The sequence below is a fragment of the Biomphalaria glabrata genome, chromosome 2, assembly GCF_947242115.1.
Source record: "Biomphalaria glabrata chromosome 2, xgBioGlab47.1, whole genome shotgun sequence".
Lineage (NCBI taxonomy): Eukaryota > Metazoa > Mollusca > Gastropoda > Planorbidae > Biomphalaria > Biomphalaria glabrata.
The window spans coordinates 38,677,338-38,695,631 of NC_074712.1; the positions used below are offsets into that span (position 1 = coordinate 38,677,338).

The window sequence follows — 18,294 nt, forward strand, 5'->3', positions numbered from 1 at the left end:
ACAATCTGACTGTGAGGGGAACTTGGATGATTTGCTAGCATGGTAGCAGCTAGTGCTAGTGCTTCCCTTTCTGCTCTGTGACTGTCAGAGAGCTCTCCAGTTGCAATGGATTTTTCTAGTTTTCCTCCATCTGGCCATTTGATAAGTATTCCAGCTCCTCCATTTGTGGTGGCTATATGGGATGAGCCATCCGTGTAAACTGTGATCCACTGATTGCTAGGGTAATTGGTATGTAGAAAACAGTTCACTATTTCCTTGAGCTCTGTTGGTCTGTAATCAGATTTTCTTTTTATGTTTTCAATATGGTCCCTTATAGTAGGAAGAGGGCTTTCGTCCCAGGGTGGAGATTCATTATAGTGTATCGAGGATTCCAGAGTAATTTTTTCAAGTTGGTGTTTCTTTTTTAGGTTTAGAGATTCCTGTATGAAATTGGTCCTTTTGAGATGTTTTTTTGTGCCAGTTTTGTGGATTGTTCTGAGTAGGTGCCTCTCCAAGGTTTCCAATTTAGTGAATTGGGAAAGGATTTTTATTTCTCTTCTTTCATCCAGAGAAATCAGGGCAGCGGTTTCCTCCATAGCTCTTATGGGTGTTGTTTTGATTGCTCCTGTCATTATCCTTAGACCAATATTTTGTACCTTGTCTATTTTTCTTAGGTTGGTTGGGGCTGCTGAGCCCCATGCTGTGGCACCATATTCTAGTACAGGTCTTACATAACTGGTATATGTCTTTTTCAGGATGTTGTGATTAGCTCCCCAATCTGTGCCAGCTAATTTTTTCAAGAGGGATAGTCTCTGGATGCCTTTACTCTTGTTCAGAAATGAAAGAATATATTTCAATAAGTATTCATATTGTAATGCGGAGTTTATTTAGTTATAGTGTTTCTGTTTGTTGTAGGGATACAATGTGCATATTGCGTGATGTAATGATCAAAGGCCAAGATGTGTTGGAAGTAGGGAAAATCTTTTGAGAGATAGAAGTATGATTTGAATAATTATGATAATGCCGCTCTGCACTCATAATTTATCATCAAAGTCCAAGGTGTGGTGAAAGTGGAAATCTTTTGAGAGATGAGAACAATTAGAATACTTTTGATCTTGCCGCTGATAACTTATCTCCTGAAGGCCATCTTTTACTATATTTGTCGTTCTTTCTTAAATATGAGAGTGTCATATAACGTTTCATTTATTCTAATAACCGCTAACTTCAAGAAATACACACACTGGCCAAGAAATTACAAATATCTACAGCAATACGAATCAAAGAATCATCTTCTGTACCTACAAGCAATAGTCTATCTTATTGATTTCAATTAACAGGCAAAAACAATTTTACATAACTATATCTAAAGATGTTAATTTTTAAAATCTTTAATGACATTATATTCTATTCTGATTTATTAATGGTAATTCTTTTTGTCATGTAAATAAAAATAAATTTATGAAATATTGTTGATTTCATACTTTTTACAATTATTATTTGATGGATTAGATGATGAAATGACCAGTGGATAAAATGAATAGGGGATGAAGTGACTAAGGATGAAATGACCAGGAACCATTTAAAAATTCCTTTCACTAATTACAGTTTTATGCTTTAAGTTAAAATGATTTTAAAATATGGTATTTATTGTAAGAACTTTTTAATACAAACAAAAATATGTTCTTTTTATATGTTTAGCTTCGGTCAGCTGGGATTAAATGACACAGTTGGTAAGATATATTTGTTACATTTAATAAGCTGTCGAAATAAGTGATAAATGTACACAGAAACTCAGCAATAAAATGATAACTTGAACTTTATTTAGTTTTAACACAGTGTAAAATTTCAACAGGAGCAGTGGTTTCTACAAATGAAATGTTTGCTTTTTTTCAAAAAAATGCTGACTAAATAATAATAATAATAATTCAATTTATAGATAGCTGTCAACAAACTTGATGTAGGCTGTACGTGCTGTGATAGCGTTACAAACATAATCACGACAGCCAAAATGAAAAACTAATCTAAAAAGGTTTTGAACAGATAGGTCTTAGGGTTATTCTTGAATTTAGTGAAGTATGTTGTCTGAAGTCAATGAGGAGTGAGTTCCAAACCTTAGGTCCATGTACTGTTTAGATGGGAAAGTATTACAGCTAACGTTTTGTTGACTCCACCATAAGTATGATCTTTGGCTTGCCAAATTTTCCCTATATTTGTTTGATGACTGAGTACAGGTCTTTTTTGGCCAGTGCTTCAATGTAGTGATGCTACACTTGACATTCCTATCTGTTTCAGCATATTCTTTTGTGCTTTTCCTTTTGCTCTTTTTTTTACTGTTGTTTGTTCACGCCTGCTTTCTTCTCTCTTCTTTCCTTGATATTCTGAAGAGTTTCTGCTAAAATCCACTCCTTGTGAGTGTATGACTTTGGACCTAGTACTTCTTGGCATGTGGGGAAGTCACTGTTTCATTCACTTTCTGCCACATCTGTTCTATTGTCTCTTCTCCTAGAAGTGCTGCAGAAGAGGAATCTTTATTACACTATATGACAATTGTTCTGCTTTTCAATTCTTATTTCAAAATAATTGATAGGCATTTATAACTTTGTCAAGTTTCTGCTTTTTAAAAATATTTGTCAATTAATTATTATATATTTTCTAATAAATTTTTATTGCTTTTTATTAACTTGAAAGTTACCTAGAAACCTCTTCTGAATGCATTTTGTGATGTAATAAAAACTCTATGAACTCAAAAAGGAAATAATATTATCAGTACCAAATGTAAAACATTAATTTAAAAAACATTTTTCAGATGATACAGAATATATGACATTATAAATATTTTTTTTTGTCCAACAGATCATTATTCACCTAATCAATGCAGACCATTGCGTAATGAAAAAATAAAATATATTTGTTGTGGTGAAAATCATACTGCATGTCTTACAAAGGTTGAGTATTTAGTTCCTCAAGCCTTCTTTCTTCAACACTATAGTTTGTATGTTCTGCCCTTTTTTTAAAATTAATTTGCTCTTATTCTGAAAATAACATTCACTGAAAAAAAACCTGTATCCTCTAGTAAGCACTAAAAGCTAATATGTAGGTGGCTTTTGTATTACAATGTGGAAACTAAATTGGAAAATATAACTAGTGTATCTATAATTACTTACATTATCCCTTCCAGATATTAAAAAAAGACTTATGAAATACTTATATTAATTAGCAACAGTGATAAGCAGAATAGTGCAGAAATAACTTCAAGCTAAAAAAACAAACAAAGAAAAACAACTTCACCCCACCTTCCAAATGTCGGTGTCTGAAGTTTTGTCAAATTAAAAAAGACTATTTTACAGCCTATAACTAATGTATGTAAACACATTTTAAAAAACATTTTTTATTCAACATTTCAAAGCTATTATTACCAGTACTTGTTAGAGTATTTTAATTTTAAATGTACTGATATCAAAAGAATAAACATAGCCTTTTTTTTTAAGGAAGTGTGATTTTACATGTGGACTAGTAAAAATTCCAACTTGCCTCCCAGAGTAGGGACAAATTTTTAAAATTTGGAATTGTTTCCATAATCCAGCATTTTTTAAACTGTGAGGCACTCATCACTAGGAAGTGTATGGTGCTGCCAAGGTCTTTTTTTAAGGACAAAATTTTGAATTTGAATTTTACTTATATTTTAGTGTTAATGAATAAAAAATGACATTATTTCTAATGTTAAGAAAATTAAATTAGGCTTATGGGACATTTTATTTTTCATAATGTTTTCATGAGAGGCCTTTGCATTATATTAATCCAAAGTTTTCTTTTGAGGAAGACATTTCAACTTGTTTTTGCCAGTGTGGTCCTAGAGTCTACCCATCTATTTTTGTTGTGTCAGAACAGTCGAATTTCTCATTCTGTTGACATCTTTTACATTAACAAAACAAGACAACTTGCTGAATATAAAGATGATGTTATGACAGACCCATTACAAATGTCTCTTAAACTTCAGCATTGATCCTGACATTCCTTCTTAATATAATTTTATTTTACCTGCAATTCAGTGTATTGTAGATGCTAAATTAATCTCAGTGACTCTTAAATGCTGGCTGCTGAAGACTTATCTTACAAAATACAGATGTTACTTCAAAAAAGAAGATTATTAAATAACTTTTATATATTTTATACTATTTTTGCTTACTCTTAATTTTTTTTCAGAATAATTATCTACATAACACATAAAGCTATGATCTGTAAATAAATTACAAATGTTTTAGGTGAATTAAGGTTTATTGTTACTCAATTTACAAAACCTAACAAGAAAAACATAACAAATACTTAAAAAAAAACATAGCTTATATTAAGTATAATATTATCAATTAGTTTGTATCAGTTGTGATCAAATTTGTAATAGATCTAGACTAGCAATAATAAACTTGTGTGATTAGAAATATTGTTACCAATTGTTTTTGTTTAGCGCAATTTCATGCTTTTTAGCTTTCTCAATACCTATTGATGCTGTCAGTTGTCTGGACCAGTTGGGAAAGCAGGGTATCTGGGTGAATGTTACAGTGAACAAAAAAAACTTGTTCTCTCAGGGCTCAAGCCTCCTCAATGGGACTAATTTAACTTATACCACCACATCAGTCAAGTACAATTTCTTTCTCTTGTTCAATACAAAACAAAATTATTTTAAAAAATCTATTCTTGTTTTGTCAGGTACAAGAAATAATTGTGCAAAATTTCAACTCGAGATAAGATGTGAGAGAAATACTGTGTACAAACGTCTTACCAGACAGAGTGAGTTGATATAAGCTTTGTAATGATACAAAAATACAAATTAAAAAATCAAGATTCTCTTTGCTTTCAGGATGGTAGAATGTTTACCTTTGGTTTAGGTACATATGGTCAACTTGGACATGGTAGTTACAAGAATGAGCTTTTACCTAGGCTGGTGATAGAGTTGTCCGGAAGTGAGATCTCACAGATAGCTTGTGGACGGTGAATAATTTTCTTTTAATCATTTTTGGCTATTAAATTATCATATCAATATAATTTTTACTGTCTTTTTTAAAAATTAGCTTCTCTGTTTTTATGTCTTCATCAATATCTTGCAATCATTGTCCAATTACTGTTAGGATCTACTTTTAAAAATATAATTTGTATGCAGAATAAACAAAAAACAACACATTCTTTACTACTCTGAGTAAACAAATACAGATTTTTGTGGCTGTTAGAATGTGTAATGATATTTATATCTGGGTGCTAGATGTGATGATGTTTAGATATTATGATGAGATTATGTTGATTAGACAATGCGTTTCTGATGTTATAATTTTGTATAGATTTCTACTTTTAAACAAATACTGTACACTCAAACAATATTGTGATGCCGAAGTTCAAATGTAAACTATGGATTCAAACAAACTAAGATCCTTCAACAATAAATACAAAGGTGTAATTCTGGAGCTAGGTATCACTTTAATAATATACACAGTGTACAATACAATTTAATTAAACAAATGTACTGTTGTCGTTCAAGGTCACAACTAAATATATCAGTCCTTTAAATACTTTTTACCATCTGCCTCTCTCTGCATTTTCAAGCAAACAAACTCTTTTCACCTTGCTAAATGGCTCCCCAGCTCCTTTTATGGTCTGGAAGTAATGCTCTTGTACATATAATTGTTAGAAAAGTGGCCACTCTGACCTTCTCTGATTCTTCCGCCAATTTAGTGGCTAACTCATAGTTTCACCAGCTCCAGTGAAACTTTTGCCTATTCACGGCCATGTTACCTTCTAACTCAAGCGGCTTGGGTACAGGAAGGAAATTTCGTGCCACCATTGTCTGGCATAGCCCTGTAATTGTTGTCTATTTCTTATGGCAAACAATAAACCTTTATATACTGGTTAATGATTACCTCTGATCATTAATACACTGCTGCCACCATGTTGATTAAGATCTAGGTCCTCAATCAGCAATAAACAAACAACTACCATTAGTGTCATTGCGGAAACAATACTTGATTATATTGAACGCATGCACCTTTGTGTACCTTATCAACAAATATAACTATGATCTTGCTCTGCAGGCACTGCAGAAATCTAAAAATAAACTTAATTCAACAGCTGCTTTACGCTACATGACAGACTGTATTTTTATTTTGTTTTACACTACATTTATGTGAATGGTTCATGTCAATGCAACACAAGGATAAATAACTCCCAGCTGTCATACCTTTGGAAAGTCTTATGAAATTAAACTTAGCCTCATGTTGCTAACTAGATCATTTTGTGAGTTACCAAACCGTAACCTAGAAGTTTCCTGAAACTGAATGTATTGAGGACTTTTATGTTTATGGAGCTGATGTAGGCTTGAATTAGAATCTGTTTGTTGACATTCAGGATGTAAATGAAAATCTTCAAATGCTGATCATTGCAACAATTTTAAACTTTAAAGGAGGACTGCAAAGTGATATATTTACACTGTTGAAGACATGTATAACACAAAAGATTGTTCCATATGCCAACACATATATATGTGTACAAGCATTTGTATAATATTAAACTTGCTCTAGAATAAACTGTGTTCCAGTCTCACTAATTTAAAAAAATTAAAAGGCATACATCTATTGTCCTATTTGTTTGCTAAGTATACTCATAATAAAGTGATTAAGTCTGTCATTATGCAAAAGTTTTGTGTGGCCTGATGTGACATTCTGCACAATTTTTTAAATTTTAAACATTGTTGATATGGTCTAGAAGTTTGTCATACGTTTCATCAAATTTGTCCATGCCAATGAAAAACATAAAATCTTACATCCATTTCTTCATAAACAAAAAATTGGTGCAGGATTACATGCAGGCTGCAAACCACTTCTTACAGTAAAAAAAACAAAAAGAAAAGTTATTAAACATTGGGTCAGGCCTTGTATTTTTGTTTCTGGATTGCTCAAGTTACTAAAACTAATATAAACAGTGGTTGAACATGTAAACAATTTAAAAGAAAACTAATATAATTAATTATTTAGTTGTATAAAATGACTATAGATAGAATAGACCAATTTTTTTTATCTAACTTTTTCTGCTTACAATTATGTTTAGAAATCACACAATGGCTTTTGATGCCAAATCTGAACACCTTTATACTTTTGGATTTGGTGCATGTGGACAGCTTGGACTTTCAACTAGTGAGAATAAAAACACACCAGTAATTGTAGCTGGTTCTTTTATCTTAAAAACTGCACAGCACACATCCATGCAGGTGGACAATCAAGGTCCAGACATGAAAGTGAAGAGCATTCATGCAGGTGGCAACCACAGTTTTGTAATAGCTGAAGATATTGATGTGAGTTTAAAGCTATAAGAGGAGTTTAATATTAGTTTATCTATCTTTACAATTTTTATTGTTTAGTAGACTATATATTACAGATGTGTCAGCCTGATGATTACAGGATAGAGGATCCAACAAGGCAAATATTAACTATATCTCAGGACAGAATTGAAATGCTTCATTCATTTCAGAAGAATGACATTTTTTCTTATGAGCTTATAGAGTGAGTGTGATTCTCCTAATAACCAATAATGTCCATTTTAAGAATATTACCAAAAGTTTTTTGTCTTCATAGCTAAAGATATGGAAAAATAAAAAGTTTTTTTTACACTAATTAAAGTTTTAGTTTAAAAAATACTTAAAACTTAAATACTTAAATGATGCAAGCTGTTTCACTTAAAATTTGTGATGTAAGATACTCTCTTCATTTTTCCATTCCTTGTCCTGGAAGAGGATAACGTGTGAATGGCAAAAGAGTTGACTTGCGCCATTGATATCTAGGTATACAAAATATTAAATTATCTGCTTAGTTCTAATTTTTTGTATAGAAAAATTTCATTGAACATGTTGATTTACCTAACAATCTAAAACAATGCAGTATAATTAATTTATCCACTATTGAAGGGATGTGAGGCATATTTAGCCTATTTCTAAGCACGTGAACTAATTTTTTTTACATGAAGAACAAATGCAGAACCACTAAAGCTTCATTATTTAAATCAAGGCATGTGGGTACAATTAGCATTGACAATCAAACTTTGTTTTTTTTTAATTGGCTAGGAAAACCAAAAACTTGGCAGAGTTTAAGTCATTGATTAACATGCATGACTAGATCGACACATGAAATGTGTGGGACATAATTATCTTCTTTTTGGAAGAAACGTCTTTAATATATAAGATATATCTGTAATATGGCATTGAATTAGCTTTTCTACATTTATTTAAAACATTTGATATTTCTTGCTTATTGTGCGTATATATAATTAGTTTCTCACTCTAGTCATCATGCTTCAGCATGAAGTTTATTTGTTCAGCACTGAAAAGGTATTTTATGTCTCAGCATCCTTAGAAAAAAAAGAAGAAATGCAGATATTTTTTATTGATATTTTTTTTTCAACATTTTAGATTCTGTAAAACCTATAAATATTGTGTTCTGGTACAATTTTTAGGTGAAATTTGTCTTCTTGAAGCATTTTAGTAGCAGAGTATTTGGTGAGAAATACTGGTTTCAAGAAAAGTTATGTAGTTTTGGAGCAGCTGCATAATGTTTTATAAGAATTAATGCTAACATTGATCTTTTAATACTATTACTATACAGAATATTTAATTTTTTAATATACTATCTATTCTTAAAAATTCTAAATAAGCTGATATTAACTTAATGACTATGAAATTGTTTAGAATCCCCCAGTATATTCTTTGTGTAAACAGAAAATTGAAATAAAAATTAAAATCTTCAAATGTAAAATATTTGTATACCTATGTGTGAATTAAATGCAAGCATTTCTGTTTCAGAGAGATGAGAAAAATTTTCTCTAATGCATCATGTCTTAATGGCTCATTTCTTTTACCGTAAGTTAAAACTTCATTCTTTCCATATCTTAATAAATTTTAAACTGCATCAATACCATATTCAGTTGAATCTAAGCCACATAGTTTTATTTTTTAATTTTGAAGGACATTAAATTTTGGTTTGGCTAACATTCATGGCCTGAAACCATAAACCAACCTTATAAATTGATTGATGCACCACAGTTACTAACTTTAAGTATTAGTTTTATCCTTTCACTTCTAATACATTTCATCAATGCTTGACAGTGTTTAAGATGATGCATAGCAACTTGAATTTCTACCTCCGCATGATACAGAACTTATCAAGCTGTAGCTTAGCTGATTTTATTTTGCCTTCTATTTAAGCAATAAATACTCTAACTACTTGAAAGTTGTGGTGTAAAACATTCTCTTCACTTTTCCACTTACATGTCATTTGTCCATGATTCCGATTGCACTGTTATCTTGTGACTTGGTTGTTAAGTTGGTATTTTTACTCTGGGCGGGAAAGGTAGGGTGTGGATAGTTAGGGTGCACCGAATAGTGGCTTCGACTTCGGCCGAATATTTGTCAATTTTTTACTATTCTGCTTCGGCTGAATATCACTGCCGAATAGTTGGCTGGATAGTAAAAACTACACTGTAGTACCTATATTTCTATTAATATTGTTAGGTTCCGCTGCGCTAAGTCTTTTCCAGATACATCAAACACTTAAATAACAAAACAACGCAGGCGAAAGGCAAACAATATAAGGGTAGTCCACGCTGATAAACGATGTCGAACAAGAAGTTTCATACTTAATGAATGGAACAGTTAAATGTCGTCAAATTAAATCTCTGTCAATAAAAACCTGCCAATATTCATAAAGTGGACATGATTCAGTAATGTCAGTTCTAAAATACATTAACGTTTATGTTTCAAATAAAAGAATATGCTTTTAAAACTGTGACTATGCACCATCTTTTAGTACAAAGACAAGGTGTGTCCATCTAAATAGAAATAAAACTTATACTTTAAATTCGCATTACATACATAGCAGTGATGGCTGGCACATTTTAAAATTTTGTCTTGACCTTTGAGTGGGCTAGTTGAAGTGTAATATTGCTTAACTATGTCATGCTGACCACACATATATCTAGATGTGCAGGTATATCCCCAGAGTTAGAGATAACAACCCCCACCTTCTTTTGTTTGTTTAGTCCATAACATTGAGTTCATAGATAGACAGGTGACCACATTATGCCAGATGTCAACATTTTGACACTGTCTAGAGGTCACACTGAGTTTGTTTGCTTGGAGAAGAATCTTTATTAGGGGGTGGGGGCTGGACTTCAAGCCACACCTCTACGCAGGTAACAATGGTAGAAATGAACAACTTCCACCCCCTTTTATTTGTTTAGCCCATCACATTGAGTTCATTGATAGACAGGTGACCACCAAGTCAAATACCATGGACGTAGGTACTCTCTAGAGATCACCCAAGAGAACTGAATTTGTTTACTTGGTAGCTAATCTTAATTAGGGGGCTGTCTTTCAAGCCACACCTCAACAGGAGTAACCAGACAATGAGTTTGCTTATTTTGAGAAAAATCTCTATCACGTGGCTGGACCAAAGGCCACACCCCTTCACGAATGCCTAGTTTGATTACTTGGATATAAATCACTTTTCCTAACGTGTTAACTTGAATATTTACTCCCGCCTTAATCTTGATTTGATGATGATATTCTTAATAATTTGAGTGTCAAGTAACTCCTTCTTATTACCGGTACTGATTTTTTAAACTTACAATGCGTACTTAGCCACTGTGTATTAGGCCAGGACGACTTTTTACACCCAAAGGTTTAATTCTGTGCTTTTTTATTATCTTTTCCTAATGCTCTTATATCTATATAACTGTAGATTTAAATATAGATCTCAATAACAGACCAAATTACAATTTAATCTATGCTTCAGCATCATCTAAGGTCCAAGCTATAAATAGTTTAATAAAATATCGTTTACCGCAAATGAATTAATCTAAAACAATAAATACTGACCTACAACGCTTCAGATTCCAACTATTAACTAGAAGTTACCATCAGTATTAAACCCTTCAAGCCAGAACCAGAAGTGGTCCTTGAACTTTAAATTACAAGCCTGATGACCAGATAGATGTTGGTCTGAAATTCAAGAACACTATACAAGCCAGATTGTAATTTACCTTAGAGAGATTTACATTAGTAACTAGTTCAATATATATTTACATATTTTACATTGTCCATACCACACACCCCTTTACAGTTGGTGGACTTGTACATATACACACACTCATGCTAAACAGATTAGTTCTTGATAGGCCTATCTGTTTATAAATACTGTTCAGCTTTAATTCATCAATCATTAACAGAGTTTAAAGCAATAAGGTAAATAAAACGAAAACAATTATTACGAATATAAGTATGTTATTTAACAGATTTGCAAAATGCTCAGCAACACAAAAAATGTAGGTATTCGGCTCCGACTCTGGCCGAATATCAAATTTCATTATCCTGCAATATTCGGCTCCAGCCGAATATCAAAAAGTACTATCCGGTGCACCCCTAGTGGATAGTAATAAAATTGACTTGTGCCAACATGTGACTTTTTTTTTTTTTTACCCTTGGTAATCATTTCTGTTTGCCATCCATGACATACAATGGAATTTATATATCTATACATATAGTTTGTCCATCATGGTTCAATGATGACCACTTTTGTCATCCAGGGGGCTGAGGGCTTTGCACTGGGGTTTTGTGCCTCCTCATGTGGCTGGTGAGACCTATGTGAGCCTGGAATGTTCAGCTGCACACTGGGCAGGTTACTCCAGCTTATTTCATTGGCCTTGCTTTTCATCTCTGGTGCTTTTCTCCTGCCAGCAGCTGTTCTCTTTTCCTCAGCAATTTGTGTGCCAGTTTTCACAGCACAACGCCATGCAGAATAATTGCCTAGACTCACGTCTTAATTTTTTTTCACATCTTCAATCCTAAACAAATTGTGAGCGGCTTAAATTGAAGCATAGCTTAGCATCAGGCATTGCTTAGATTTGATAGTTTCAATTGCCTTAAATTTTCTTTCTACCTATTTTTCTTTGATCCAGAAATGAAGAACATTACAATACAAACATCACAAAACATGGTGTAGACATGAGTGCAGTCAGAACATTTTTTCAAGAGTTTGCTCAATTTTCTAATGTTGAACTCAGACAAAAGGTAAAGATCACATTCTCATTCCTCCTTTCAATTTCTTGTTCTAATTATTAATTGGGAAAATAAAAAATACAACAACTAAACTAACCATTAAACTAAATATATATAAAAAATGGCATCTTGAATAAGCTTTGGGATGATATTGCCTATTAAAAGTTATATTCTGGAACTATTTAAACTAACCCACAAACAATAATAGTATTTAGTATTACTTAGTAGCCACAATAACAAATTAGCTTTTTACTAGACAGCTTAATGAATTAAATAGAAATGGATAGTAATTAGCTAGGTCTAATACTTTCTCTCAGTGGCATCACTTGGGTGGGTATTGCCCCCTCCCTATCAACTCCCGCCCCCCCCCCCCACGCAATCTTCCCAATAAAAACTTCCATTGGTTATTTCTATTTGTTAAATACAAAAAGCTAATTACCTACACTCATTGATTGTTACACTGAGTGTCAACTCTATTTTAAAATTTCATTGTTTTTGACATTGTATCATTAGTTATTACATAAATTAAAATTTTAAATTTTAAAATCAGAAACAGATTTAGCGTCAACAGAACATGCTTTCTTTGGTAGCATTTCTAGCAGAAACAGTTTGACATTATTCTGTTAGTTTTGTACTGACAAAGAATGGCATAATGCAACAACAAAAATACATTAAAGGGTAAAAAATCTTTTAAAACAAAAATGTTAATTAATAAAATTAACTTCAGTTTTGAAAAGTTTCTTTCACATGATGCCATGTAGATGAGCATTTATCAATAAAAAGTTGAAGGCTTAATGATAATCAAAGGGTTGGTGGGGTTAGGGTTAGACTCCTGTGGGAGTGCCTAAGAGGGTATGAGAGTATCCTCATTTTACTGTGTGGGGATGTAAAAGAGCTCCCACAGCAATCTGTCAACGTCCAGTCGCCGTCCCTCAAGGAGCCATTGCATAAATTGCGTGTCCCACACGGTTAACCTGGTAGATCAAAGTAAAAGGACAGAGTTGCTGGTGGTGCGGCCTTCGACCACATTTCCAGTCTGGAGTGTCTGTGTCCACCAGAAGTGAAGACAAAACTAAACTTCAAGTTTAACCCAGAGTCTCACCCCCCGTCAGATAGAATGGCATATGCGAGGTGTGCTCCGCTCATTCAGGCTGGTAGAAAGGAGCTCTTGTTCACTTTTGCTGGCCTTAGGGTTCCAAGTGCTATGCACAACTCTGCATGTCAATTTCAAATGGTTCAGCATATAGGGGATCAATGTACTCCAGCATTAAATGTTGTTGTCTACTTGACTGTTTAGTCTGGCATCTTTGTTTTTAGGCTATTAAATTTTCTGTTAAATTAACATGCTGGTTTGATCTGAGCTTTTTCAATAACATTTTGAGCTGACATGTCACACTTTTTGTTGAGAAAATGTTGAAGCACTTTAGCCTAGCCACCACTTTGTTGATAGTTAACTCTTTAATTTGAAGTTACTCTTGTGCATTGTTGAATCTTTTCCTATAACAGAATATCTCATCAGTTGGTGAAATTGGCAAAGAAAGAAAACATTCCTTCTAAAGTGACAAAAAAAGTTATTCAAGATGCATTTTTTAATAAAGAATTTTTACCAGATAGCTTACAAAGGGAAGGTGTAGTCATGCATTTAAATTGATTTTCTCTTATTTTTAATCTTAATTACTTGTACTTTGGAAATGTATGTGAAGCAAAATACCAGATTACCAGCAAACATTTATGTCTCTGATAAGTATATTCTTAACATGGTTTGCTAAAACACTTATAAAAGCTATAGACTCACTCTGAATTTTTATTCAAGGTTGGAAAATATTTTTTTGTGTGCTTCGCTTCCTTGCAATCTTAGAAGTTATTATTTAAGTACTGGGTCATAATTTCTCCATTTTCTCTTCTTTTTGTCAATCATAGCAATGAATTCCCTATTAATAATTTTTTTAGCCTAATTCTGGCTGGCAAATTTATCTCATTTTTAAAGCATGATAAATGTTCTACAGTCTTCTCTTGATTTTTTCATTTTGGCCATATCCACAAATTAACAAAATAACTAAAGCAATAAAACTTCTTACCATTGAGTAAGTAAATTATCCAAGTACTAAGACTTTTACCTCATAAGGCATAGTCTTATAGAACAATTTTGTTGCTTTTGAATATTGCTACTTGTCTGTTTTTTGCAAAAGTTAATTTTTTCCATTTGGGTGTGACCACTCTATTAGGTATCACCCAGTGGCCTGCACCCCCTGCACTTCCCTAGTGATGCCACTGTTTTCTTTAACCTTTGAAATCAGAAGAAATTTGTTGTTGTTTTTTTTAATACAACTTCACTGTCAATTCAAAAATAAGTATGAATTAACATCACAATTTAAATAAAAAAGCTTATTTATCAGCTAGGTCTTAATTAAAAATCTTATGAACTGCAATTAATAAACTTGAAATATTAATGTAATATTTTTTTGGTCAGAAAAGAAAAGAGATTTACCATGAGCTATAGGATGGAATAAATATAATAATATCTAAAGTTACATTCAGTTTTGACATTCTGTTATTTTGAAGAAATATGTTTGAGTTTAAATTATATTCTTTCAGATATTAGAAGCATTAGAAAATTTGTTCCTATCTATGCCGGAATGTCCATTAGATGAAGAAGCACTTCGTGTTTACCTCATATTACCTGAATGCCATTTTTTTGATCAAACTGAGTTGTACAGCTCCATCATTTGTCCGTTTGCTCAGTCCTTTCTTTCACTTAGCAAAGTAAACTTAATTAGAATCAGTAAGCTATGTTTTACTTTCTTTCACTTGCTCAATATAACTTTAATTTTATTGTTTAGATCATTCTTATAGTTTTCCCTGTATTTCAATCTTTATGTTATGTAAAATTGGGTTATTGTAAGGAATTATGACATTTTTAAAAGTCAATTTATAATTAACAAAATAAAAAAAACCAAAGATCATGAATGAATGGTCTGGTATAAAATATCAATGGGACTTGTATTTAACCATCATGTAATGCAGAAAATTTGCTGTAACTATTTTCAAGTGATTTATTACAGTTGGTTACAGTTGGAACATAATTTGTATGTGAAAAAAAGATTTATATATATATATATAGATAGATAGCTAGATATATTTAAATTAGATAAATCATCTGAAGAAGCAATAAAAGAATTAGGAGGTAAATCTCACTCTTCAGAAATTTGTATGTATCTGAGAGAGGAAACATTTCCAGGAACTTTTTATGTTGCACCTAGAAACAGATGTTTTACAATAGGATCATAGATAATACATTATAACAATAGAAATAAGAATTCATAATTTTAACTTGATTTCATATCTTCATTTTCTTGAAATATAAGTGGAAAAAGTTTATTTTGTTTCATTCATTGATATATATGATCTAGAACTTTAGGTTGTTTTTTTTTTCAAATCAGAATTCTGGTGGCCTATGAACCAAGCATGTTTTTTTGACAGATTGATTTTGGTATGTTCACCAGCTTTTAGCTTTTACCTGATAGAAGTCTGTACAATTTTAATGCTATCAATGTTGTTCATTTTTTTAAATCTTGGATTGAAATTAATTATTTTCTAATATTTAAAATATTATTCTTTTTTATCTGTTATATTTGACTATTACTGTGTATGACTAAGAGTAATTAATCAAGATTGACAATATAACAAAGTTTTGATTTTTTTATATTTTTTTTTTAGTAATTTATTTTAAATTTAAAGTAGTCATTTTACATTTCAGATTTACAAAAAATGTTTCAAATATTTATTAGAACCACAGTTACAAAAGAAAAGTCTACTAGAAGTAAGTAATGTCTATATTTTGGCTGTGCTGAAATTTAGTTCTGATTACCAGTACTTTGTAAAATTTACAGAAATAACACTTTAAAAAAATATTTTTGTTCAGGTTCGTAAATGTCAATCTGCGCTTTTCATTTCTTTGGAGATGTTAAAAGGACTAAATGAAGTAAGTTAGTTTTTTTTTTGCTTGTCAGAAAATTTCCTTTTAAATCATCCTGCATAATTACATTTTTTTAATTCATTATATTATTATTATATTATTAGGCAAGGTGGCTGAGTGGTAAAGTGCTTGGCTTTTGAACAGGAGGTGCCAGGTTCAAATCCTGGTGAAGGCTGGGATTTTTAATTTTGGCATCTTTGGGCACCTCTGAATCTACCCAGCTCTAATGGGTACCTGACGTTAGTTGGGGAAAAGTAAATAAGGCGGCCACATGGCACATTTTTTTACTGTTGGCCACAGAAAAGATGAACTTTACATCATCTGCCCTATAGACCACAAGGTCTGAAAGGGGAAATTTACTTTTTGTTATATTAACTTTCAAATGAACACTTGTAAAAATATTTAGTTTTGGTCAAATTTTGTATTAAAAAAAACTATTCAATAGACTTATAACAACTATTCCCATAAACAGGTCAATGAAACAAATGGTGAGATCCTCCCATACAATATATTTTATGTTGCTGAACTGAAGGAAAAAGTGGATATAAAAGAGGACTACACTAACTGGACTCTGAAAAAAAAACACCAGAATCATTTTTGGGGTGTAACCTTAGAAGTATGTAATGAAATTAGTATAAAACTTTTAATTACTTCTAGTACTGGTAAAATGTTCCTTATTACTATTATGATACATTTTAAGAGTATAATAAGAAGTTTGTAATGAAAATGGTATAAAATTTCTAATTACTCCATGCATGATTCTCTTCATTACCATTAACATACATTTTAAGAAAATCATCAAAAAGTTTTTTGTCTCCATTTATTTATAATATAAAATTTAGAAAAAACACTTTTTTTCCATTATAGAATTTTTTTTTCAACATCTAAGCTTAAATATTTAGATGGTCTAAGCTTTAAGGATAGATATTATTTGAAAATATTGTTACAACTCTCCCTATACAGGCTGTCTGCAAACTGCTTCACACAACATTACTAACTTAAAGAACTTGACAATTCAGTGCTCCAAATAATGTAATACTTTATTGTCCAATAAATCACAGCCAATACTGCACAATTTGAAACACGTAACACTGACTGTACAAATGATTTCACCATTAACAACTTTTCCACTGTATTAATTCTTGTAATGCTGTATCATACTCCACTGACCTCTCCGCTTTGTCCCGGACTTCTATTTAGTACTGACTTCACACACTGGGTTTGTTGTGTCAGACTTGATCATCTATATCGATAACAAGACGTCTTGTACTCGTAAGGTGAACCAAGTTGTCATGAATCATGCTGTGGTGAACCATCTTGACTGCGAAACCTTTCCTCTTTATATAGGGTCTTCACTGTTCTGATTGATCACATGATCTGATGTGATTGGCCTGAGTATTATTCACACAGATCCTTCCAGAAATGTTGTCATGGTTGACCACTCATCTAGCGCTGGCATGGGGCTGACCACACATAATACTATCTCTAACCGCAGGACCACCAGAATTCTAACAATTTATTCATACATAAATAAATATGCATGTTTTTTTTTCACATTATATTTTTTTTATTTTTCATACCTTTTTTTCAAGTTAAGATGTAAGTTTGTCTTTTAAAAAAGAAACATTCATCTTAGTGTCATAGCAATATCAAAGGCAACAATTGTTAGGATAATACTTTAGTAATGCACACTTTCATTTAGTTTTCTAAACCTTACCCAAAATAAAGACCTTTTTTAAAAAACTCTGGCTTTTATTTTAATATAAAAAAGGAAATGAAAAGATTAAATGGAATTTATTTTTACTTTAGTTATTTCTTAGAAACAAAATCTTGGTAAACCAGTAAAATCAAATGTGCACTAACAATTTTGTTTGGACACATTGCTTTAGATTCTAGCATGAGAATGATAGCAATTGTACTTGGATAATGTTATTCATTAAGATTTAACTAACTTGGCATTTTAAACAACACATGTAAATGTTGAACTTCAAAGAAATAGTACATTTTAAATAAGAAAATGAAATAATGGTGAAAACTTAATTATCTGACAATTTCAACTTTTAAATTGCACAAGAGTTCCTTGCTTTTACTACTGCATTTATTTGTGCAATACTTTCTTTTTTGCCTTCCACTTCTTGACTAAGCTGCAGCAGCTTCAGCAACATTTCTTGAGAAGAATTCTCATTTATAGAAAGTTACTTTTCTTCACAAATTATGAACTGTTTATTTGTGTAAAGCTGCTTGAGTCTATCAG

The 18,294-nt window shown here is 31.7% G+C and overlaps 1 protein-coding gene across 6 annotated transcripts in view; it reads left to right on the forward strand.

Annotated features, from left to right (window-relative positions):
* The window catches only part of LOC106068744 (probable E3 ubiquitin-protein ligase HERC4), an 82,804-nt gene that overhangs the window by 18,034 nt on the left and 46,476 nt on the right, over window positions 1–18,294 (forward strand). For 2 of the 6 annotated variants that reach the window (XM_056020440.1, XM_056020442.1), the window contains exons 6-17: window positions 1,678–1,709; window positions 2,833–2,924; window positions 4,835–4,965; window positions 7,069–7,312; window positions 7,396–7,520; window positions 8,813–8,869; window positions 11,965–12,076; window positions 14,660–14,846; window positions 15,505–15,554; window positions 15,822–15,884; window positions 15,987–16,046; window positions 16,513–16,656. In XM_056020440.1, the coding sequence (XP_055876415.1) occupies window positions 1,678–1,709; window positions 2,833–2,924; window positions 4,835–4,965; window positions 7,069–7,312; window positions 7,396–7,520; window positions 8,813–8,869; window positions 11,965–12,076; window positions 14,660–14,846; window positions 15,505–15,554; window positions 15,822–15,884; window positions 15,987–16,046; window positions 16,513–16,656 (1,297 nt within the window). Of the gene's footprint in view, window positions 1–734; window positions 840–1,677; window positions 1,710–2,832; window positions 2,925–4,832; window positions 4,966–7,068; window positions 7,313–7,395; window positions 7,521–8,812; window positions 8,870–11,964; window positions 12,077–14,659; window positions 14,847–15,504; window positions 15,555–15,821; window positions 15,885–15,986; window positions 16,047–16,512; window positions 16,657–18,294 lie in introns of those variants that run through there. The other 4 variants (XM_056020443.1, XM_056020441.1, XM_056020444.1 and 1 more) reach the window with 4 other exon arrangements.